Source organism: Acomys russatus, chromosome 12 (assembly GCF_903995435.1).
Source record: "Acomys russatus chromosome 12, mAcoRus1.1, whole genome shotgun sequence".
Classification (NCBI taxonomy): domain Eukaryota; kingdom Metazoa; phylum Chordata; class Mammalia; order Rodentia; family Muridae; genus Acomys; species Acomys russatus.
This window is the reverse complement of record NC_067148.1, coordinates 33,270,150-33,294,339: the sequence shown is the minus strand read 5'-3', so window position 1 is coordinate 33,294,339 and position 24,190 is coordinate 33,270,150. Positions and strand designations below refer to the sequence as shown.

Here is a 24,190-nt window from a genome sequence, read left to right as displayed (position 1 = left end):
TATTTACAATGTTTAACTCAATCGTGGACCTGATCATAGGTTTCAAATGCTGATGATCTACCTGTAACTATAGAAACTTAGGTGTAAGGAGTTAAGTGACCTTCTACTCAGTATCAACAGAGTCTCATACTAGAAATTTCATGGAATTCAAGCCAGTCCTTAACTTGTATTCCTTCACACAGAGAGTACAAACTTAATATACTTGCTCACACACGAATGTCGTATCGTATGAAGACAATGTGCTGCCCTCTCAGCACAATCCCTGGGTAGTGCTCCAAAGTCCTAATTGGCTTGGTTTGGTATTTCCACAGTCTTTCTTTATCTTAGATCCTTTTACAAAAAGATGTACTTAAATTAGTTAATCTGCTGGTTGCTTCCATATTGCTTCATTCAAAATCCAAAGTGGAGTTCAGAAAAAGAACAAATGAAATTATCGCTTAAGTGCAAACTACATTTCTGAGTACCTTCCATATGGATGTACACAGTCCAGTGTTTCCTCCACTGCATGGATCCCCCACGGGACCACCCCTGAAAGTATCAGTAGTTTTATGAACCACACAGAACTGTTTCTTAGCATCTCTTCTACTCTTAAGATTCCTGCTGCCCATCAAAGACAGTCATTTTTTAGAGAATAATAAAATGGTAAAGAGTGAAAATGACAGTGAGGAATAAATTCAGCAGCGTGAAACATGAGATCTAGATTTGATGCTATTTTTACTAGTATCTTGGCTTTCTCTTCTAATTTTAAGGAATGAATGATTAAAAATAACAACCTCTACATCATGTGGATTTTTTGTTGTTGTTGTTTGTTTGTTTCAACTCTTATCAAGAAACTTCTATGTAAAAATCTCTTTACAACTAGAAACTGCAGCCAACATAGGGGAGCAGCTAATAAAAAGGAACAAGCCAAAGCAAACTAAAATAAAAGAAAAAAAATCAACAGAGATGCCTTCCAAATATAATTACTAGTTCTAAATATAATGGAGATTTAAAAGTTATAAAAGCTGGGTTGGCCATTCTTACTTGCCAGGAAACAAACTACCGGAGAAAGAAATTGGCTTCTCAATCTCAGTTACTATCAAATGGTTTCCAAATGCCTATCCTTTTCTTCTAGTGGAAGCATTAGAATGATTTCAGGGGTGCTGAATATGCACAACACTATGCTTGCAGATGAGTACAGAGTCTGGCTTTTCCATCACCTGCATTGATTGATTAAAGGAGGAGGGAGAAGGGGGAGGAGAAGGCAGAGAGAGAGAGAGAGAGAGAGAGTGTGTGTGTGTGTGCAAAGGGAACAAATTGGGACTCTTCGACAGCAGGCAGTATTGCCTTATATTTCCTAGACCTCCTCTAGCTCTGACCGACACTCTGTCGACCAACCCATATGAAGAAATGAAGAAACAGTGTGTGCCCTCCTGTCTTTCTCTTCCAGCCTTCCTTTCTAAAGTTCAAGTTTAGGTAAGCACAGAACTATCATCGCGTCTCTGTCTCTATGTCTTCCACTGGGAAGTGTCAAAACTACTGGCCTCAGGAGAAGAAGGAAGACCACCAGAGAAAGAGGAGGGGAAAGGGGAAATGGAGTGGGCGTGTCTCTCCGCCTAACACCCCAGCTGAGCTCACACCACAGTATTCCGGTGTCTGTAGGGTGGAGGGGGCAGCATGGTGCCTGGCTTCAGTGTGAACTCAGAGAGGTACTCGGGATTCTCTGCCACAATAGGGCGGATCCGTCCATTCTGTTTATAAAAATATTTTGTGCTGTATTCCTGCAGGTAGTCTGGGTGCTGAAGAGTGCTCCGGGGTGGTAGGCTGTGGTTCCAGTAGTCGGGGTTGTCAAACGCTTTCTTGGCTTTCTCTGGCACTGACAGTACGCTGTTCTTCATGTACTCCGCGTTCCCCAAGGCGTTAGCGAAGGTGTTGAGATAGAGTGGCTCATTGACGTACTCATCCTCGGCCTTGGCTGGACCGCTGGAAGCGCTGTGATATTCCGGATTATCTAAAGCTTGAAGGTCTCCATTCTTTCTCCGTGACACAAAAGGGTTCTCTTCCACAGGATTCAGATATTCTGAAAGAATACCAAAAGTGCTATCTAATAGATATCTGCTTTCAGAAAAGCGTTAAACTAAAGTTAAAAGCTAGAAGCAATGATTAGTTCCTTCAGAACAAGAGAGCCACAATTTTATTTTTATAAATTCTCAAAACCAAAGCGAAACAAAAACCTGTGGATTGGGACAGCCATGAGAAAAATGAGTAGGCTCAAACGAAACAAAACAGTAACAAGACAGCTCACACAACAAGACAGGATGGGGCCGAGGAGCGGAGTCTTTGTCTTCTAAATTGCTCTTCTTTTCTGCGTGGCCTACATATAGTGCCCGCTCTGTGAGGGCTTCTGTTTACGGGACTGTCAGGGTTGAATACCCTTTGTGGGACCAGAGAAAGGGCTCAGCGGTTAAGTGCTTTGGGATTTTATAAAAGGCCAGAGTTTGGTTCCCAGGATCCATTGTAAGTCCAAGCACAATCACCTGCAGCTCCAGCTCCAGGGGATCTGACGCCCTCTTCTGGCCTCCATGAGCACCAGCACACATGTGACATATGGACACACAGAGAAGCACAGACATAAGCGCACACATGCATATGAAAACAAACTAAAATATTGTCTGTCTGTCTGTCTGTCTGTCTCTCTCTCTCTCATCTACCTATCTTATCTATCTATCCATCTATTGTCTATCATGTCTATCATCTATGTATCCATTATCTATTTGTCTATCATCATCAGCCATCTAGCTTATCTATCATCTATCTAGCTATCTGTCTTTCATCTATCTATATCTATCATCTATTCTGGGCTATAGACATCAAAATCCTCATTATATTGTGTTAGGTCATTTACCTTATGTATCCAGGGATCAGTATCTTGTGTTTTATAAAAAGTGAACAAAGCCATATAAAGATGATATAATAGGATTTACGTAATTTTATTATATGGCCTGCTGCTGATCCTGACAGACACCATCATAATATCTATTCTCAATAACAATTATTCATCTTCTCCATTTGTGGCACTGCTAGCATAGAAGGAGAGAGAATTCCTTTGTTTGATTTCAAAACTGAAATTGTTATTTAATCTGTGTGCTTAACCTTTCTATGTTTAATGTTAAAAACAAAAGCCATTAATTCACAAACAATCTTCAAGACTGTGGTATGTAAGTGCATGAGAATCAAATTTTGTTTTTTGAAGACACACATACACAAAAATCATAATTTGCTCTGATAAACCTAGTTTTTGATTTTTGTTTGTTTGTTTCTTTGATTTTTCATTTTTTGTTGTAATACTGGGGTCTAAATCTATAATCTCTTGTGCACCGAGAATGCAGTCCATAATAATTCACACCCCTAGCCCTAAGCTGTGTTAGTGACACTGCATGTTTTAGATAAATCAACTCATATTGTTGGCATCAAAAGCTTTGGTCCTTTGCCAGTAACACCTGTCTTTACAATGTCCATGGTAACTTCAACACAGCAATGGTTCAGAAGCCCTATAATATTATACCTCCTTCAAGTAGTACAATAAAGATAGATTTAGGTTGGTATTTCTCTGGCTTCATTGTCTTACACATCACTTGAGGATTTTGTGTTTTGTTTTTTTTAAATCCAATTTCTTATTCAAGTAGAGCCTGAGATTCAAACTATGTAAAGAAGTATAGAGGCACATAGATGCCACAGGTTCAGGAAACTATTTGGTAGAAGTAGGAACCTGGACCTTCTAATGAAGATGATAAATGCCACCATCCCAGCTGTCAGGAAATGGTTTCTACACCCTACTTGTTTGATGGAGGTGACCACTGAGCATTGTCATGTCTGAACGATCAGCTTGTACCTTGTTTGGGCTTGTTAGGGGTCATGTAGCCTTCTTCATCCAGTTCTCCGCGTGGGTTCCGTTCTGGGGCAAACACTGTGGGGTCAGCGCTGTACCTCTGGGTGCTGCTGTCCTCTTGGACATGGGGTGCCACTGGCTTGCGTAGGGTACCATTACAGCAGGAGTCATCAAACATCTCAGCTGTCGCACCCTGAGTGACGGGAGCTTCCGGTATGGTGCTGGTTGTGGCTCTGTAGGGCACAGGCATTCCTTGCTGTGCGGCAAAGCCCCCGTCCTGGTACACAAACTGATTCTGTTAAAATAATAGGAACACATTGGGAGAACCAGTGGTTAGGAAAAAGTGTAAAAGAAATCTGAATGTTATTAGCCCAAATGGTACCAAACACACGGTCTTTCAAATTTAGCAGTTAATGATCTTTGTTTTCCTAGGGGCTAATGAATTTGAGATAAATACTAGAAACATTTAAAAGTCAATTTTCTGCTGTATGTGTGTGTGGTTATGTATGCATATGGCGGCCAGAGGCCAAAGCTGGCAGTCTTCTTTTATAGCGGTGGATCTCAACCTTAATACGGCTCCTCATGTTGTGGTGATGCCCATCCATAAAATTCTTTTCTTTTTTTTTTCATAAAATTATTTTCATTGCTACTTCATAACTGTAATTTTGCTATCTATCTAATATGTGCCCCCAAAAGGGGCTGTAACCCATAGGTTGAGAATCACTGACTTATATCCTTCACCCTTAATTCTTTTTTTTTTTTTTTTAAGAAAGGAAGAATTTTATTTTATTTTATTTTCTGGCTCAAAGCTTGAAGATACATTTCATCATCACGGAGGAGCCATGGTGGTAGGGGCTTGAGGCTCTTGGTCCATTCCATCTACAATCAGGAAGCCAGAGCAGTAGGAGCTTGATGCAGTTAGTACATTGCATCTATAAGCAGGAAACTGATGCAGTAAAATACTAGTGTCTGACTTCCTTCAGAGACCCAAGGCCACGTGACAGTGCCAGGCATACATAGGTTTTGTTTTGCGACATCTATTCACCTAATATAGAAAATTTATAGCAGACATGTTGAAAGGCGTATATCTTCCAGGCAATTGTAGATCCTGACAAGTGAACTGTTGATACCAGTCATGTAAAGTCGTCTCTTTTGAGATGATCCAATTGACCTGAGTTAGCAGGAGTCCATTATGGTGTAAGACTGAACATGTTACCATCACAAACATCACAGGCTTTGATCAAGGACTACAATTTGTATAAATACAGCCACAGGAGTCTGAATCAAAGTTATTCTAGCGTTATTTCATCCTTACTTCTTGAGACCGAGATTCTCATTGACCCTTCAGCTCATCAGTTTGCCTAGACTGGCTGGTCAGCGGGATCTCCTGTCTGCATCTTTCCAGGGCAGGAGTTACAATGTCCAGCCCCTTGTGTGGATGCTGGGGATCCAACTCAGGTCATCACACCTGTGAAGCACCTTCTCGGGCACTCCAAATTCTGACTTTTTAAAAATAGGTAAAAGTCATGGAGAAATAATTTAAAAATTTAAAATTACTAAGTAAGTAGAGTGTGATCTAATATGAAGGCTTTGTGTAATGTTTGTACAGTTGCCTAACATTGTTATAAAACTCAAAGTCAAATTGTACAACACATGGTCTGAAGTGCAGAAGTCCAGTGAGACGTTATGAGTGATGACGCATCAATGCTACCTTCCGCTCTGTGCCTGCTGTGACTGTGAGTGTCCAGCCCCTAACAAGAGGACAGTCTTTGAGACTCAGGCTTCTCAGCACATGACCTACAGTCATGAGACTGATTGATGACGCCTTCACTGAGAAGCATCATTCGTGAGCTGGGTTAACGCTTCCAATAAACATTGAAAGCTCTTGCTGAATGAATGATGTCACAGTGGCAGCTGTCACCTGAGATACAGACAGCTACCCAGGCAGCTACAGGGTCTACAGCCAGTTCTTGACTCACTGTTGGCAAAGGCAAAAATGAGGAAATTATGGGGAGGCAAGAGAAGAAACATGGTTAAGAGAAGACCAAGACTCCTAAGGGATGAAGGCCAATCGAGGAATACTTACTCCCGACATGGGGGTGTAGGCAGGAGGAGGGCTGTGTCCAATTTCACTCTGATAGGAAAGAAAAATGGAATGATGGGTATAAGAGGCAACATGGATGAAAAATTATAAAAAGAAAAGAGAAAGAAAAGATACGGTTTGCATGAGCCAAAGGGGAAAGCGCACAACAGTGATTTTTTTTTTCCTAAATAGTCAAATTGTGTTCCTTCTCACTGTAAGCAAGCAAGTTTAAACACTAATTCTATCTCCGAAGAAAATCACAATGAAGAAATAAAAATTTGAATTATTCAAAAAAATAAGTCTGATATAAGAATCATTACTCTTCAGACAAATCCTAGAAGAAGCGGGGAGGGCAGGAATAATGAAACCATGTTTCAAAATAAACAATAGTTTATTTTATTACATATCAAAAGATCCAAACAGCTTCATGCTATTTAGGATCCTCACAAGATACCAGATTGTTTCCTTAGGAGAGATAAAAAAAGGGGGGAGTTTAGAACAAGATAGAAAGTAGATTTCAATTTATCTGAACTATTTTGATTTCATTAAAAGCTACATTACTTTCATCACTTTAGCAAAGGTCACTCAGTCTCTCCTTGTGGAGGGTGGGGGTGGGGGAACCACATCATATCTTCCAGCTCACCTTTTATAAGAGGAAGAAACTGAATATTTATATAATTCCTGATTGTTTCATGGTTCTTCTTGCTGTAGGTACTTTATTGTATATATGTTTAATAATATAAATGTATATGTAAAAAATACTTAATAAAAGAATTGAAAAAAAAGGAAGAAACTGAAAAAAAAATTAGAAAACAAGTTCCGTATTGGAAAAATATTTTCTATTCCTTTCATGTAGTTAGACTCATACTCAAGTTTTGGCTTGAAAAAAAATCTCTATTTTTATAGCTTCATTATGCTATCTTTTGGGCTATATAAAAATGAAGGCAAACATGACAAACTGTTTGGGACAATGTTTCTTAGGAAAAGAAAGAGAAGATGTGTGAATCCCAAGCCCACTCCTTACTATGAAGAAATACCCACAATATATCATTACTAAGCACACTGACTGAGAGCTTCATTCTCCGTGAGAATTCCTCTGCTTTTCTCGTATGAGGACAATGAATACAGCAGGCAGAAGTAACTGCCTCTATGGCACAGCTTTCCACAACTGCTCTGAAGCCAACAGAGATAACTAAAAGTGCCTTCCAGCCTCCTATGTCATTTCCATGAAACATCTAAACTAAAGACCATCTCCCATCAATGTTCCTACAACTTAGAGCTTCATAAAGCAATCTTAGAAGATTGTCTCTGTGATTAATAACCATTTAATGCAAACCAATAGCAATTGAACAATGCAATTTCAGTTAACGAATGCTGTTTGCCAGACTGACCAAAGAACAAGTCCTATAATAAATTTACAATGCATTTCACCCTGTGGTTATGACAGCATACAGAATAAAGAGCCATGTTCTTCCTTCTGTAATCACACAGAGGAGTGACTGAGGCTGTGAGGTATTTGTCATTCTGTGTCTGCCTTGTTTCACTTAGGATAATTTATCTATGCCATCTATGTTTTTTTTTCAAATGAAAAGCTCTCACATATTTTATAGTCAAATAGTATTTAATTGTGTATATGCATTATACTTTCATGCTCCATTCATCGGTTTGTGATATTCATAGAAATTTTTAATATCTAATGCACAGAAGTTGTTATTATATACAGTTTCATCAGTGGTCACTACTTTATCCTTAGAATAACAAATAATGCTTTGTACTATTATATAGATAGAGTCTATATATAACATGTAAGCATATGTCTGCTAATACAAACTTTAAAGTCAAAAAGTCATGTCAAAGATATCCATTTTTAGGGGCCCTAGAGAGATGGCTCAGAGGTTAAGAGCACTAACTGCCCTTCTAGGGGTCCTGAGATCAATTCCCAGCAACCACATGGTGGCTCACAACCATCTATACTCTTCTGGCCTGCAGGTGTGCATGCAGACAGAGCACTGTATACGTAATAATAAATAAAATAAATCTTTAAAAAAAGATCCAGTTTTAAATGGTCAAAAATATGGGCACACTTTTCTGTCCTTTATAAAGACAGAAAATCAATTCTTTTTGTTCATAATATTTGAAAAAGGAAGATTTTAATATAGTTCAGAGATTTATAAAATTGAGGAGTTGTACAAACAAAATATGAGAATTACTTGAATTGGTTTTATAACATTTCAAACTTATCATCAAGTATCAATTAATTAGTGACTATTTAACAAATATTTATTAAATCTTCATGATAAAAATCACTGGTCACTGTTATAGATGTTGGAAATACTATGGCATACTAAAGAGATGCAGACACCATTGGATCTTTTGGGATTTACAGTAATCTACCAGATATTGCCTGAGATTGTGAAAGTAGAAACAAACAACAAAAGAATGAAGCTGCTGGACTGAATCCATATCAGAAGGTAAAGTATTCCAAAACACTAGCCTTTACCTGTGTTCCTTTGCCGTCTTACGTCGGAAAAATAAACAAAAAATGCCTGAACTGGGTAATGCTCAGTTTGAAACACAGCTAAATCTAGAGTTGATTGTGCATCTTGCTTTTCATTTGTTTGTTTGTTTTTTGTTGCTAACTGAAAAGATGAATGATCAAAGGACTGACTTACAAGCCATTCTTAATCAGCAAACAGTCCATTATGGGGGATAGAATGCCTTCGGTTATAAAGGTGGTGTGGCGCAAATAACTGGACGTTTGCAGTTAGTCTGTTTTTAGACACTAATCGTAGCTCTGTCTGACAGAATGCACCCACTGTCTCTGCTTTGACAAGTCTCTCCATCAGCAACCTGCCAGCTCCCTCTGCACACACTGCCAAACGGCATCACAGCAGCAGCGTGTCTTCGTTCTTTATTTTCTTCTTCTTCTTCTTCTTCTTCTTCTTCTTCTTCTTCTTCTTCTTCTTCTTCTTCTTCTTCTTCTTCTTCTTCCCATTTCAGCATCAAAATGGAATCAGATTCTACACAAAACCCTTAGCGTCCATTGTTTTTAGGGTTACTGGCTGCTTTTTATGTTTCTGTCTCCATTTTTCTTTCAGTTGGCTTTTTTATCTGGTTTCCATGATAAAAAAGCAACACATTCATTTCCCCTTGGAAGGCAGTGCGGCTCCAAGGGGAACATCTGTGAGGCCAATTAGCTGGGCTAGGAATGTGATATAATTGTTGTTTAAATATATTTAAATTACATGTTCATCACTATGTCATAATTTATGGGCTTTGAAATAACTTTTTGTACTTCACAGCCAAGCCAGATTTTACTTGCTTTTGCTGTTTTTAGTTTGCAACAAGCGCGCCTCCGTTACCCTCTTTCTTAAATCAATCCTCCTCCCTTCCCCGCCCCCCCCCCCCCACCCCCGCCACACACACAGACACACACACACACACACACACACACACACACACAAGAGGCACTGAACTTTTAATGTTGGAAAGAATGACAGCTGCAAGTAAATTGGCTGAGTCAAAATTAAGATCCTCACCACAGCCAGAATGAGCTGAAGTGACCTTAAAGTCCTGTGCAGAACAAAGCCCTGCACTCGCTCAGTGAAGAGGCTTTGTTTTCACATTGTGCCACTCTGTGCTGTCCATCAAAGTCTGGCTTTGTGGATCTTTAGGACGCAGCAGCGCCAGATGCACTCATTCAGTTAGCTGGTGGGAGGATTGACTGTCAGCAGGACAGAGATAGAAGGAGGTGGGTCAGGAACTGGCGAGCCATGTGGAGTGTGTCCATGGTGGGGCGATGAGTAAAGGTGACAGGTAGAGGCAGCTTAGCGTGGTGGCCCTGTCACTGGACATGCTATGGTGGACTTGAACCCAGACGCCATTGGTCATAGAGGAGGCAAGTCTCAGCAAAGGTAGACAACGTAGTGCTTGATGTGCTTTTAAATTCAGTAAAATTAGCCTTATAATTGAACGATACATATTTGAGCCTTTGTATGATTACACGCAGCATCATTGTTGTTTATACATTTACTATTGATCCTGAGAGATTTTAAACAAATGACCAACTAAGCTGTGATTGTGGTTTAAAAAATGATGTTCTTAAAATACAAAAATAACATGTTTAATGTCTGTCATCTATCTAAAATAAACATGTGCTTAATGAGCTTTTATTTTCAAATAGTTATGGTTTTTGATGACAAGCATAACAAACTTAGAGCAATTTCAAGAGCCAAGAGTGTAAATCATGACATCTGAAATAGAATGTGTCCATAGGACATGGCCAATCCATCAGCAATAATTTATTACCCAGGCATTTCCACATAGTAACTGTTATGGATTTTCAACTTTTTATACTCCAAGGCATTTATGCTTAACAGTCTGACTGGCACTTCCACTTTGTCACAGGTCAGATATCAACTCAGAGCAAGTGTTTTTGCATTGTGTGCAGTTCCTGATATACAGTTTTAACCCTCCATCTTTCTCATAAGTTCATGTACTAGTGTCTAGAAAATCTCCATATTTCATAGTGCAAACAGGAGAAAACTCAGAAAATGTGCCCATACATGAAAGGTCTATTGAAATTTCAACTGCTGACTCTAATCTATCTAGCTATTATATAAATATCATATATACATATATATCATCTATCACCTATCTATATATTTATCTATTATTTAATATCCATTTATTTATTATTTGTATATCACCTATCTCTTATCTATGATCTATAAATCATCTAGTTACCATTTATCATCTTTTTATTATTATAGTCACTCCAAATATTGCTTGATTAGGAGAAACTTAACTTTAAAATCTTCATCACAAGATGAATCAGTCCAGTGATACTGGAAATTTCCCACCACCATCTTTTTGCTTTAAATCATTGCTCCAAGAAGTATTACAGGATGCAATGAAAATGTTATTAACGTAGTTAAAAATGAAAGTGCATAAAGAAACTATTTTACATGGTGTCAACATTCCTTAGCTATGTACAAGGTAAAGAATGAAGTATTTTCCAGTTCTTTTAAGATTAGTAATCATTTGGAATTTATCTCTTTACCATAGTGTCAGTTATAATTACGCTTGTCTGTTTGCTGTCATGTTTTGCATGTAGACCGTGTCAACATGAACTAAGGGTTCCTGTGCAGGCTCAGCCTTTAGTGTGGTAGGTAATACCTAGGAGCTGGGGACTTTAAGATGTAAAGGCCTATGGGGAGTCCTCCTTTGTTCTTCTGAGATTCATCAATTAGTTCGTGCAATAAGGTTGTTACTGAAAGAGCAAGCTGGATTCTTCTCTTGCCATTTCTTCTGCTCCCTGTTGCCTACACTCCACACTGTGATGGCATTTGCCATGACGTGTTGCAGCAATTGGTGTTCAAACAGAGCTTAGATCATAATATTTGGACCTGTCTTTTAAAAATTGTCAACTAAGTAGCCTAGTATAAGTTACATAGCCTCAGATACTTTGTAATAGGGGTGAAAATGAATTAAATAATTTATAATAACCCTTTCCCCAGCTTCCTCTCTTCCTGCCTCCTTGTCTAGTCTGTATTTCCTTTCTTCCATCCTCTCTCGTCCCCTTTTTTTCTAGACAAAGGTTGATATAATGAAATATTCTTCTAATAGCTACCAGCTTATGCTAATAGAAATTTTCTAGCAGGCTGAAGACAACCCAACACCCCCAATGTGTTGGAAAGAAGGTGCCACTTTACCTTATTTTCTCATACATGCTGTCGAATAACTGGGTCAAAATGTTTTTGTTTCTGAGCAGAAATAAAAAATCAGATGCTGGACATTAGAGCTGCAAGATTTCATGGTTCCTTTGCTGGATTTTGGTTTTGCGATTCTTTTGTGCCCTGCCTCTCTTTTGGAATACAAATGTTTATGTTGTGCCTGTAGAGTGGAGGCATGTAACTGGCTTTTCTATTTTCCAGTGTCTCGCTGTTAAGAGACGTTGAACATATTGGAATTGTTAAAGACTGATGGGGTTTTTTAATTTTGAGTTGTATTTTACACTATGAAATAAATGTGAGACCTTGCGGACAAGTGGTGGATGGCTGCAGTTTTAAAGTGGTATGTCGACATGACAAGTTGACAAAGGGTGGAGGCAGGGTGGTTTGAACTGTTGACTCAAGACAATCTGTAACCACTTAGAAGAGAGCCTTACCCTCGTTTTGTAAATGAATCCTAAGGTTGTGACTGGTTATATGGCATGAATGTATTTCATGAAAAAATTTTCACCTATGACCACTGCATTGGGCCACTTTTGAAGACAAACATTACACAGACTCCAAACAAATGGCTGTGTAAAGTCCTTCTAGCTCTGGGATCTCATTCTTAGATATTAGCTCTTGGGCCCTGAGAAGAGGACACAGCCATAGACAAGTAACGTGAAAACTCACTTCCTGCCTTCCAATTATTGGCAGCATAAAATGAATATTCTCTCTTAAACTCAAAGGATTAATAGTTAAAGCTCGCCAAAGTGACTAGAATTAGAGCAAAGCCTCTTGTAAAACTGCCTCATAAACATTTCCCAAGAATGTTCAGCACCCATAAACATTTCCCAAGAATGTTCAGCACCTTTCTTTTTGTCTCAATAGAGTATCTACACACATCACCCTCTGTGCAGCGCGAGATCACAGGCTATAGGGAAAGTACACTTGGAGGGTGATTAGCAAAGATACAATTTGGAACACGTTTTTAAATTCAACTTTTCGTTTACTAGACAGAGACTTGCTTTAAACTTGAAAAACTTATCTTAATGTTTATCAATTGTGATAGAAAGAGTGCGCACATAAGGGTAAGGGAAGAATTTGCAGGGAGTTTGTTCTCTCCAACTTGTGTCATCAGGCTTAGCAGCAAGCTCTTTTACCTGCTGAGCCATCTCAGGAGCCCGAGACTTCATGTTTTAAGGTGTTAATTTTCAAAGTCATATAACCAGTTAGTGGTCATTCTAGAAATAAGATTCTCTGATTCTCATTTACCATACATTATTTTATAACTCATGGTTTCAAATAGGCATTTCATAATATTCATATTCATAAATAATATTTGAAAACTTTCATGTATGAATTTTTTAAAGGTTTCTAAAAAGGTACGTACTTTTCCCCGTAATATAAATGAAAGTGTTTGCTTTACATGTGCAAAATCTCATTACATTTGTTGTAACATGAAATATATTAAAATGCTTAGTTAAAAAAAATAAAATAAAATAAAATAAAAAATGCTTAGTTATTTTAATAGAGAGTAAATTTCAGATAAACATCTGCGTTTCTTATTTAATAGGCTATAGTAACGATCATAATAGAAAAACTACAGACAAAAGCTTCCCATAAATATGCTAAATAAAAGTTTTCATTAGAAAAATATCTCATTTACAAAGCAGCTTGCCTTCCACTGAGAGTAAGTATATGCTTGAACGTTCTAGCTGTACAAGTTAGTTATTTAAAATCAGTACATGCACACATGTTTAGGGACAGTTAATATACTTTTACCTAAATACTCTTTTAATTCATCTTATACACAAAAGCACACTACATTATCTCTACAATTACAAAAATAGTTTAAAAGGTTAAGTAATCTCTAGGACAGCTTTGAACTAAGGATGAAAAATATGTCCTAGAAATAATCTGAATTTGAATATCATTTTTTTAAAAAATTAGCATGCCAGGACATGGTGTAGATATAATTATTGTTTTTTAGTATTACCTGTATATCTAAAACTGTTGGCTCCCAGTGTGTTTCTGTGAATGTGTTCATGAGGCAAAGGATGCGGATGATATTGTTAGTTTACACAGGAGCAGAGCCTGACTCACTCCATTTAACCATGTTCATTCTGTCTTACAAGCTGTTGGCTTAGTACTTTTGTTTGTTTGTTTATTTGCAAATATTCATGTTTACTGACCAATCTTATTCATTAATCCATATATGATCCCCACAGAAAATATTTATTTATTTAACTTTTTTATTATTATAATTTATTCACATTGCATCCTGATTATAATCACCTCACTCTTCCTGTTTTCAACTCTCCCTCTCTTTTCCGCTCTATTCCCCTCTCCTAGACCTCTAACAGGTGGAGTCCTCCTCCTTCACCAGCTGACCACAGCCTATCTGGTCTCATCTGGATAGCCTGCATCCCTTTCCTCTGTGTTCCCACAGGACCTCTCTCCTAGGGGCATCAGGAGGGCTCTAGTCAGAGGCAGTGCCTGCCTCCTCCCTCCCAAGTGGAGAATGAGCTGTCCTTGGCTACATCTAAACAAGAGGTGTAGGTGCTCTGCTTGCTATGTCCTTGGTTGGTGCCTCAGTCTGTGCAACCCCTCCTGGGTCCAGATCCACCAGCCTTGACAGTCTCCTTGTGGAGCTCCTGAAAACTCACCTCACTTTGCCCCACCTGCCATCTTTCTATCTCTTAAGTTGCTTGTAAATAGAGACTGTGAAATGTTTTTTTTTTTCATTTGTGTAACATTTTATTACTTGTATATTGCATGGTGAAGAGAGCAGAGTCAGAAAGCTCTTGGTCTAATTCAAGAACTAACCAGTATGAAATAGGTAAGATGCTTAACTTGGTCAAACTCTTGTTTCCTCGTTTGACTTATAGTGATGATAACATGTACTTTGTAAAGCTGCTAAAGATGACGTAGTACTGTTTTCCTGCCAAGTGTGGTCAGACTATATCTATGGTTTGCTACTACTAGCTCTCTGTTCATCACCTCAATGAGAACTGTTCTTAATCAATCCATCAAGACAGCTGGTACCATATCTAGACATTACACATCCCTGCTAAAGCTTTTGTCTATCATCGGTGTTTCTGCATGAGCCCCTACAACCATCTGCAGTTATAAGTTATAGAAACATATCTTGAAGAGTGTAAAAACATATGAAAGACGCGGGATGTCTAATAGTAGAATAGGGTAAGTAATATTGTTACTAGAACTGTAAATCTTACAGACCATATTTTGGCACATAGGTTTTAGTCAGTCGTTTAACCGGCAGGTGTTGAGAGCACACAAGGATTTTCGCTTAAACTAGACAATGCCTTCCTTTCTGTGTTCTCATCATTTCAATGTGGACCAAATTCAAAATACCTTCAGTCATCCAGGTTTCTGCAAACTGTTTACCAGGTAAAGAGTGACTTTGTAACAATGGTTCATTCACCCACTGCTGCTCTTCAAGCTACCAGGTGGCACAGCTGTTGCTGTGAGTGAAAAGGTTTCTCAGTCCACCTGGAATTAGGACAGCTGGTTCCCGAGACCTGATCTGAATAACGCATAGCGGGTACTCCAGCGCAGCTCCTGATAGAGCAAACAGCACATGGCTGTCCCACCAGCCCAGAGCAAACACCACTTACATTTCACAGAAACAGGCTGGTATTTACAACGGATCTGAGCAAAATGAATGTCAGATTGAAGGAAGAACCCCCAAGAGAAAAATGCTTTCCCCAAGACCTACTTGTTCACTGAAGTCAAAGCAGCTCTTACCTTTCTTTCTTATTTTTAGTCTCAAAGTCTGACTTTCCTGCATGTAAAAAATGAGATGAAAAATGTTCATAGCATTCCTGCATCTATTCATGTACCACACTGGAATTTCATGGAATTCGGAGGGGCGAGTGTTAGACTAATACTTCTTAGTTTCCTGTGTATACCGGTTGCTGCCAAAGTCAACTAGGTTAGCCAGGATCAGGACTATAATAGTTTTCTTGCAAGTTGCAAAGCAGATAACATTTTATTTCAATAAGAAAGAGAAATAAAAGCAAAATAAAACAGACCTAAAATAAACTAGACAATGTAATTCAAGTCTGGCATGGATGTCAACAGTGACCCACTTACTCTATTTTCTGCCAGGGCCATAGAGATAGCAAGTTTCTTTCCTCAAGATCAGATGGCTACTAACCAACAAGAAAATGTCAGCAAGAGGATTGGAAAAACAACTTTATGGCTTAATCTAGGGAATAAACAATCTACTTAAGACCCTGTTTGAGTCAGGAGTGGCCCAGCTGGGACTCCAAAGATGATAAACACTGTACCTGTTTCCTCACCAAGGTTGCTCTCCCAATTTCAGGCTTATGAAATCCTTTTTATTCTTGGAAAGAATTCTAAGCTCACTTGCTCCTGTTCTGCTTCTGTGTGAGTTAGGGCTGTCTTCTCTACACATTCAGGGTACACTGTTGTGAGCCTCTCATAATTGGAAACCCCTTATTTGCACTGTTCAGGGATTTGGCTTCTATGCCAAAAAAAAAAAAAAAAAAAAAAAATCTATTTGCTCCCTCAATGAATTCATAAGAGCTCCTCATATTAGTGTTTGTAATTCATGATGGTCCTATTCTTAGATGACACTGTAATGATGGTTGCCACCTCCCACATAGCTATCTGCTACAGACTTGCCTCTCCACTGGATTGTCCTATAGCTTTTCCAAAATTATACCTCCTAGTAGAAACGACCACAAACTTTCCTCACAGATCAAATCTACCTAGTGTCCTCATCTAATGATTGATATTAATAACAACTCATCCACTTGTGCAAATCAAATATCTCTACGTCTTCCTAGATTTCTTCTCTAACTTACTCCTCAGAACTGAGCATCCAAGATCCACACTTTAAATGTGTTCTAGCCAAGAAACACTTTCTACATCCTTTTGTCTGTGGTTAAAGAGCCATATAATTTACCACCATCATCCTTCCTTTTGTGGGGGAAGGGGTAAAGGCAATGTATTGTTACCTAAGGCAGGGGCACCAGGTAAACCAGAATTCACTAGAGATGCCTGGCATTTGTGATAATCATAATTATGACATATTTTGTTGACTGGAGTGCTGTAATACCATTCTTGCCGATATCTTTGATTTTAGGCATATTTTTAAACACCAGTTTCTTTCTCTCTTTTCAAAACTGAAACCATTCCTCTTACCCTCAGGTTAAATGAAGTTTCATTGCTTTACGATTGGTGGATATTGGTAATTACAATCCTTGCCAATTTTCCAACTTCATCCCTCCAAAAGTCCCCACATAAGCCTCCTTCTAAGTAAGTTTATCAGCCGGTCACATGGAAAATGATCTTTATGTTAGTTGCATTAATTTTTTGATTCATCAAATATTTATCAAGAAGTCATTATTTGTTTTGAGTGAATAACTTATAAACTCTACCCCGGTTTGGTTTTTCGCTGTTGTTTTATTTTGTTTTTGGCAATGTAGTAGTTGGCTTTAATTGCTGACTTCAAAAAACATGAGCCTCACCCAGGAAGCACATCTCTATGAGAGACTTTCTAGATTCATTTGAGCTATGGAAATGTCTTGAAGTAGGGAGGCCTGATCTTTGTAGACGCTACTATTTCTTGGACTGAGGATCCTAGATTGCATAGAAGTAGAAAAAAAAAATGAACTGAATACTAGTATACATGTATTAATTCACTATCCTAGGTTCTTGTCTACAGATGTGATGTGACCAGTGGTTTTAATCTCCTGCCACCTTGACCTCCTCCCACTAACTGACTGTAATGTATAACTTTGATCCAAGCAGACTCATTCTTCCTTAAGTAGCATTTGCGTGGTATTTTACCACACCAACTGGAAAGGAAATGAGCATAATCTCTAAGTTCATTTAGAAGAGGACTTGCCCTAATGTTTTGTTTATGACATTGGTATTCCACACAGAGCCGGGAGCATGAGCAGATAGAGATATACTAGACACCAATTAACGACATTGTAAAAGGTGGATGGAAAAGAACATGCCTAGACTCAAGTGCATCCATGGTTCCGGTGAATTAGCATCTCAAGGACATTGTCATGTGTGAATGAGAATGGAGCCCCTAGGCACATAAGTTTGAAATCTAGGTTCTCAGTTGGTAGAACTGTTTGGGAAGGATTAGGGTGTGAGGTCTTGTTGCAGCAGGTGTGTCACTAAGGCCAGGGGGTTTCTAAAGCCAATACCATTCCCAGTTAGCTCTCGTTGCCTTCTGCTTGTCGATCTGATGAAAGTTCTCAGCCCCTGCTCCAGCACCATGCCTGCCTGCTGCTGGCATGTGTCCTTGATGCTGCTCATGGATTTAAACTCTCTGGAACCATGGTGTTTTGTGGTTATTAGAAATTAACTAACACAGATGCCATTTATTCAGTCAAATATGACTCAAAATCACACTTTGATACCAGAAGTTTCACATGTGCTATATATAGTTAGTTCTAAAGGGCAAATTAACAATATTTCCCAAGGCATCTATGTATTTCTGAATGAACTGGAGGCATAGAAAACTCAGGTTTTATTACTGAAGACAATACATTGTTGACTAAGATAACAGGACAGACTAGCATTGAGAATAAAGAGGCTTTCAGTAGATATAAACTAATCCTTTCTCTAACTTCCACATACCATCTAACTTACATGTTCACAATAAGCTGCATATTTTACATTTTAAGAATTTAATTATGTACTTAAATAAATATACAAATCACGGTTGAATAGTATACAGAATAATTGATTAAAGACAATACTATTCCAAATAAAATTATAGTGTGCACATCAACTAACCGGCATACCTAGCTGCAGAAGAAGAGTCCTTAATTATGGAGAGCAGTGCTGCTGAACAACTCTGCTACCATGCCAGAGCCTTATGCAAAGCTTAGTGTGCTTACCTGTGCAACAGGGTTAATAATTTCTTATTTGGTTGGTTTTCCATATTTATATGTATGTCAATTATCTCTGAACAAGTTAAATGATAACATGTAAGGGTGAAACATGTATGTATTTTCTGAAGTGAAAGAAGATATAGATGAGTGCTGGATTTTCTAATTTTTGTATCACATACACAAAATCAACTAGATGCTGTAGACCAGATGAATATATATTTTTGGAGATGACAATGAACGTATTTATACTGCTACAAGGTTATATGATAGTGGCAGCTATTACTACTGTAACAACTACTACTACCACCTGTTGTTATTATGAATTATTATCATTGTCACCATTTTTGGTGGTGGAAAGCATTTGTTTTCTATTTCTTGATTCTGTTTTCATTTTTACAGTTTCGACAGTTTCATATATTCATATAATGAATTTCCATAATACCTCCTCACTCCTCCTTCATCCGTTTCCTTCTGTCACTGGGATTCTTTTTCTCAACAATCTCTCATTTGCTTTCCTGCCTTCTTTTTGTGTGTGGCCCACTGAACTCAGAGTTTGTTACATAAATAGGCATAGGAGGTAATTTCCTGCTGCAAAGGCAACTTACCAGCGGCTGTGCCACTGAGGAAAATAACAGCCTCCTCTCCAACAGTTGTTAATTTCCAACAGTCTCTCAAGTAGTGATGGGTTCTCATTGCTCCTTCTCCCATCATTAAATGTGAATGAGTTCAATTTTTCACAGTTGTGTATATAACCACATCTGCAGTGAGTTTACGTGTGATAGGGACTACTTTTCAATACATTTCAATCACAAATATCACTGAAACAAATTTCAGAATGGTTGGAATAATTCATGTGAATAAAGTAGTGAGAACCAAAGTTGAATGCATGTTGCATAATTCATCGTTTAATGTCATTTAAAATATTCACTTAAAAACTAATAATGCTTTGTTTCTTATAGTGGTACAGTAGACCCAGATGAGGCTCCTTAAGTTTCCTGGCCATTTGACCACAGAGAAGTGTTTATTTAATGACTAACACCAACATGCTTAACCAACTAAAATAACTGATCAGGAAGACCTAACAGTCAAGACTATAATAAGCAGAAATCAAATCTTTATCACTCTCACCATCTTTTGCATATTAAGGGCCAGAGTCAATAGAACCCAAATGCTGAAATTCCCACTGTGTAAAGAACATGTTGCCTTTGATTTTCTTGCACCATTTTTACTGAACAGTTGAAAGCACACAGACAGATTCTTAATGAGATATGTCTCAGAATTCACACTGAAGCACTGTCAACAGGCCAAGACATTTGCAGCATTGCCCAGATGTTTATATCGAATTTTTCTTCCATGTAAGCCCTGATCTTTAATCACACAATCTCACACACACACACACACACACACACACACACACACATACACACACACACACACACAGAGAGAGAGAGAGAGAGAGAGAGAGAGAGAGAGAGAGAGAGAACTATTACCATATAGGGAATATTTGAACTCTCATATTGTGTGGTGGAAAGAGAATTCCTATGGGCTACTTTTGTAATAAAATTAAGATCTGAAACATTTAAAATGCAATTAACATTTTAAAGAAAGTTAAATCTTAGAAAGAGTAGCCAGGCCGGGTGTGGTGGCACATGCCCTTAATCCCAGCACTCAGGAGGCAGAGGCAGGTGGATCGCTGTGAGTTCGAGGCCAGCCTGGTTACAAAGTGAGTCCAGGACAGCCAAGGCTACACAGAGAAACCTTGTCTCAAAAAAATAAATAAATAAATAAAAAAAGAAAAAAAGAAAAAAAGAAAAGAAAAGAAAAGAAAAGAAAGTAGCCAATTTATAGAATATCACTTTTACCTGTGACATTAATATAACCTGATAAAAATTGAAGTTGAGAAGATTAGAAGGGAGAATAGGTATTTTCATACATGCATCTATACTCTATGCTTTCTATCAGTGACATGGAAAGAACTATGGAGAACAAGGGAAGCTCCTGGTAGATTTCCCAGGCCATGTTTTTCTTTAGCGTATAGGTAGTAAAATGCTATCTTTAACTTCTGTTTTCCTGTGGCTGTTAATTTTTTCAGATGGGGTCTCTCTCTGTAGCCCAGGCTAGTCTATAAACTGCTCCACAGCCCAGACTGGCCTTGAACTTGTGATTCTCCTGCCTCAGTTTCCTGAGTTCTGGGATTATAGTCATGTACTACCATACTTGCCTTTATTTATTATTTTTTAAGGGAAGAGTTAAGGCCAGGTATAGATAATTTCGAAAAAGAAAATACTAACACCTATTCATATGAAAAAAGTTACAAAGCAGGGCATTTCTGTCTTTTTTGCCAGAGTATTTAAGACATTTAAATAATATATCTATCTCATCAGGGTAAGATTTGAGAGAGCAAGTTCCCTAAATAGGTTCACTAACCAGTTCTATCATATCTCTCCTATCCAATTTCTTCTAATGTTATTTATCTAAACATTATCAGCAAATATAAATACCCGGTAACTCAGAACGGAGAGGGAATTTTGATCATTTCTGTGACTTATGTAAGAAATGCCTATTAAGCGATGACCTAAGTTCAAGTGAAAGTGATTAAAAGTAATCTTAGCAGCTGGCCACAGTTCTGAAGACCCTGCTGTCGGTGCTCCTCCAGGAGCATACTGGATGCCAATTATGCAGGTGAAGAAAATCTGTCTGAGAGAGAGCAGGGCACAGATCCAGGCTGTAAATTATTTGCTCTGCAACACCTTCCTATGCTCCTGCCTGGAAATTCTGACCAAGACAGGAGGAAAAGCAAGCAGCAAGCTCATCCAAAACATAGAGTCAGGTGAGCACTCATAAAATGTTTATCAGCCCACAAATAAAATTTTAAAATGTGCAGGGCCATTCTGTCTCCAGAAGGGAGGAAGGAAATGCTATAAATAAAGTGTTCTTTGTTATTATATTAAACTTCCAGGGTCCATACCATCCATCTTGAGCTTCTAAATATCACAAGTTCCAAAGGAAGCCCTCGCTAACATATGTTTTGGAAACAGATGTATACTAATTCTCTTGGGCCTTTCCTCTTTTGAGCCACAGGGGTTTACCCTGATTCTGAGACTATCAGCTCTTCAGTGGCAGGATCTTCCAGGGATCTATAATAACTGTGCCTTGGGTTCACATGACTTTATGATCTCATAAAATTTACAGCAGAAGAATGTACACTTTGTGTTCTTTTTCTATTTGAAAATATTTGTATGTGTGTGCCACATGTGCCTGTGGAAGCCAGAAGAAGATGTTTGATTCCTAAAGCTAGTGTCTGTTGTGACCCACCATACATGGATGTTGGGAACTAAACTCGTCACATCCTTTGAAAGAATGGCAAGCATTCTTAACCACTGAGCTATCTCTCCAGGCTCATATATTTTTCCTTAGACTCTACCAAAACATTAAGTAGTATCTGCCTTGAGAAAGCCTAGATTTGTGTCTTTGTTGATGAAAATGTTTCCTGCACTTTTGCCTTAGCCACCTCTCACATCTTTCAGCAAGCCACCTTGCACAGGGTCGTCCTTGACCATTCTTTCCTGCGGAGGATGTTCTTTCCACAATTTGTCTGAGCCAGGGGTCAATACTCTGTAAGATTTTGGATCACAACTTTCCAAAAATTAATCTATTTGCTCCCCTTTTTGAGTCTCATTTTAACTTATCCTACCACAGGTCCTTACCCTCCTTGAGCGTTCTCTTCGGAAGCACTGTCCAGTTCAGATTGCTCATGGTTATATATGTCATGCCTTCTTCTTGGCTGCTCTCTCATTTCAGTTGTTATTGCAGGAATGCATGGTTATGCCTGAACACCACCATGACTCTGCTGAGGGACTCTAAAATGATAATTTCTTGCCTTGACCACAGCCTTTTGGTTTTTTTAGGATTCTTTTCTCTAAGTCATTCATTTCCTCTGCCTCCTTTTTCAGTATTATCCATTTCTTTATCCTTTGTATTTTTCTAATATGTGCCTTGGAGCAAGATAAGTCTGGATTTCAAGCTTGAGTTGCTTACCAGATATATTGCAAGCTATTCACAATCTGAATTTTACTTTCTTTAGCTTAAAATGACATAAAGATGCCTCTTTTTTTTTTTTTTTTTGCATTTGTAATATAGTTTGTAAGGACCTATGTAAATAACCTAGCATATTATTCTGCCTATAACAGGAACAAAGCACTAATATTTATGTAATTACATAAAGATAAGCACTAGGATCAAAGGGAAGAACTTACCTATAACCCCTGATTAATTATTGCATTGGTCCTTCAGGTAGCCTTTACATCCCACTACTTATATACTGTGTTTGTTTTCAACTGCTTTATATTGTCACCTCTTGTTATCTATATCCTCTCCTCTGTTCATAGTTCCTTTGGTGGTGCAGGGGGCATTACACATCCAAGAAGATATCTCTAAAAAGCCATATTTTCCATCTTGAGGAGTTCTTAAGCTTACTGGACCTTCATTTGTTGTTTTGTTGTCTCAATACAGCACTTACTTAAGCCTTAACTTGTTTTTCTTCTAATAATATGCTTGTACCCTTTGTTTCTTCTGTAACCTTGCTCTGTGCACTCAGTGCCTATAGGCTGGCAGTCTCTTAGTGTCTCTCAAGGTAATCTGAAAATTATAATAAATCAGAAATCTTGCTATTGCTAGTGCACTAAAATCACTCCTAAGTGTTTGAATAGTTAGTGAATAATTTAACATATGGGTGAAAAACACTCAGATGAGTGGGAAATCCTAGTACACAAGACAAAGGACAATTTGAATCTGTAAAAAAGTGGAGTTGACACAGGCAGACAATGAAGAAAAATAGTTGAATATATGTCTGTATTCTCGATGATGTGGTCCTTCTATCTAGTCCATCCTTTCTGTTCTCAGTCATATGTAACAATTCACAAAGTCGTAGTGTGAATTACTTTTGTTGTTGGAGAGATGAAAGAGAGATTGACTCTGTAAGTTAAGGAAGAGGTGAGAACCAATGGAGTGTGGAGGGGCACCATGTGAAGAATTTATGGTATAGGAAGAGAAAGAAAAAATAGTTACTGTGTTGTTAGTTCAAAAAGTCTAATAAATGTAATTGCTCTGGATCCTCACATATCCCTTGTTACATATGATCTTAAACCACAGTTTTGAGGATGATAAAGTGAGTGGTTAAAAGCCCAAGCTTATGCAAGCGAGCCAGCACTGGAGCCATATTTAAATCTGGGAAGTCAGACATCTCATCCCATTGAGCAGTAAAACAAAGTAAGCCAAAATAAAAAATAAGCTTATTAAATCGCTTCTATAAACATTTTCTCTTCAGTATGTTTTATAGAGTTTCCAAAGAGAATTTCACTTCTCGGCCTGGCTCATTATTCAACTCTATCTGGTTCTCCAATAGCTCTATGCTATGCTGAAACTACTGAAAGGGACTGGCAAGGTAAGGCCATGAGACAATATAAAAATGGCCTCCCAATCAGGACAATTTCATTGGTGCCCTAGGCACACATTCTGATAGTACAGTGATGATGTCGGCTTAAATTCCAAAACAACAATTCATTGTCTTATTTTACTCTTTTTATTTTACATATTAATTCATAATGTTAGCATCTGCCCA

General features: G+C 38.2%; 1 protein-coding gene across 1 annotated transcript in view; it reads right to left on the bottom strand.

Moving 5' to 3' along the window:
• Positions 1-1,274: 1,274 nt before the first annotated feature.
• The window catches only part of Erbb4 (erb-b2 receptor tyrosine kinase 4), a 1,024,038-nt gene continuing 1,001,122 nt past the window's right edge, over positions 1,275-24,190 (bottom strand). Inside the window, exons 26-28 of the mRNA XM_051154155.1 lie at positions 5,955-6,002; positions 3,872-4,163; positions 1,275-2,059 (exon numbers count right to left, since the gene is read on the bottom strand). Coding sequence (XP_051010112.1) covers positions 1,614-2,059; positions 3,872-4,163; positions 5,955-6,002 — 786 coding nt within the window. The 3' untranslated portion in view covers positions 1,275-1,613. The remainder of the gene's footprint in view (positions 2,060-3,871; positions 4,164-5,954; positions 6,003-24,190) is intronic.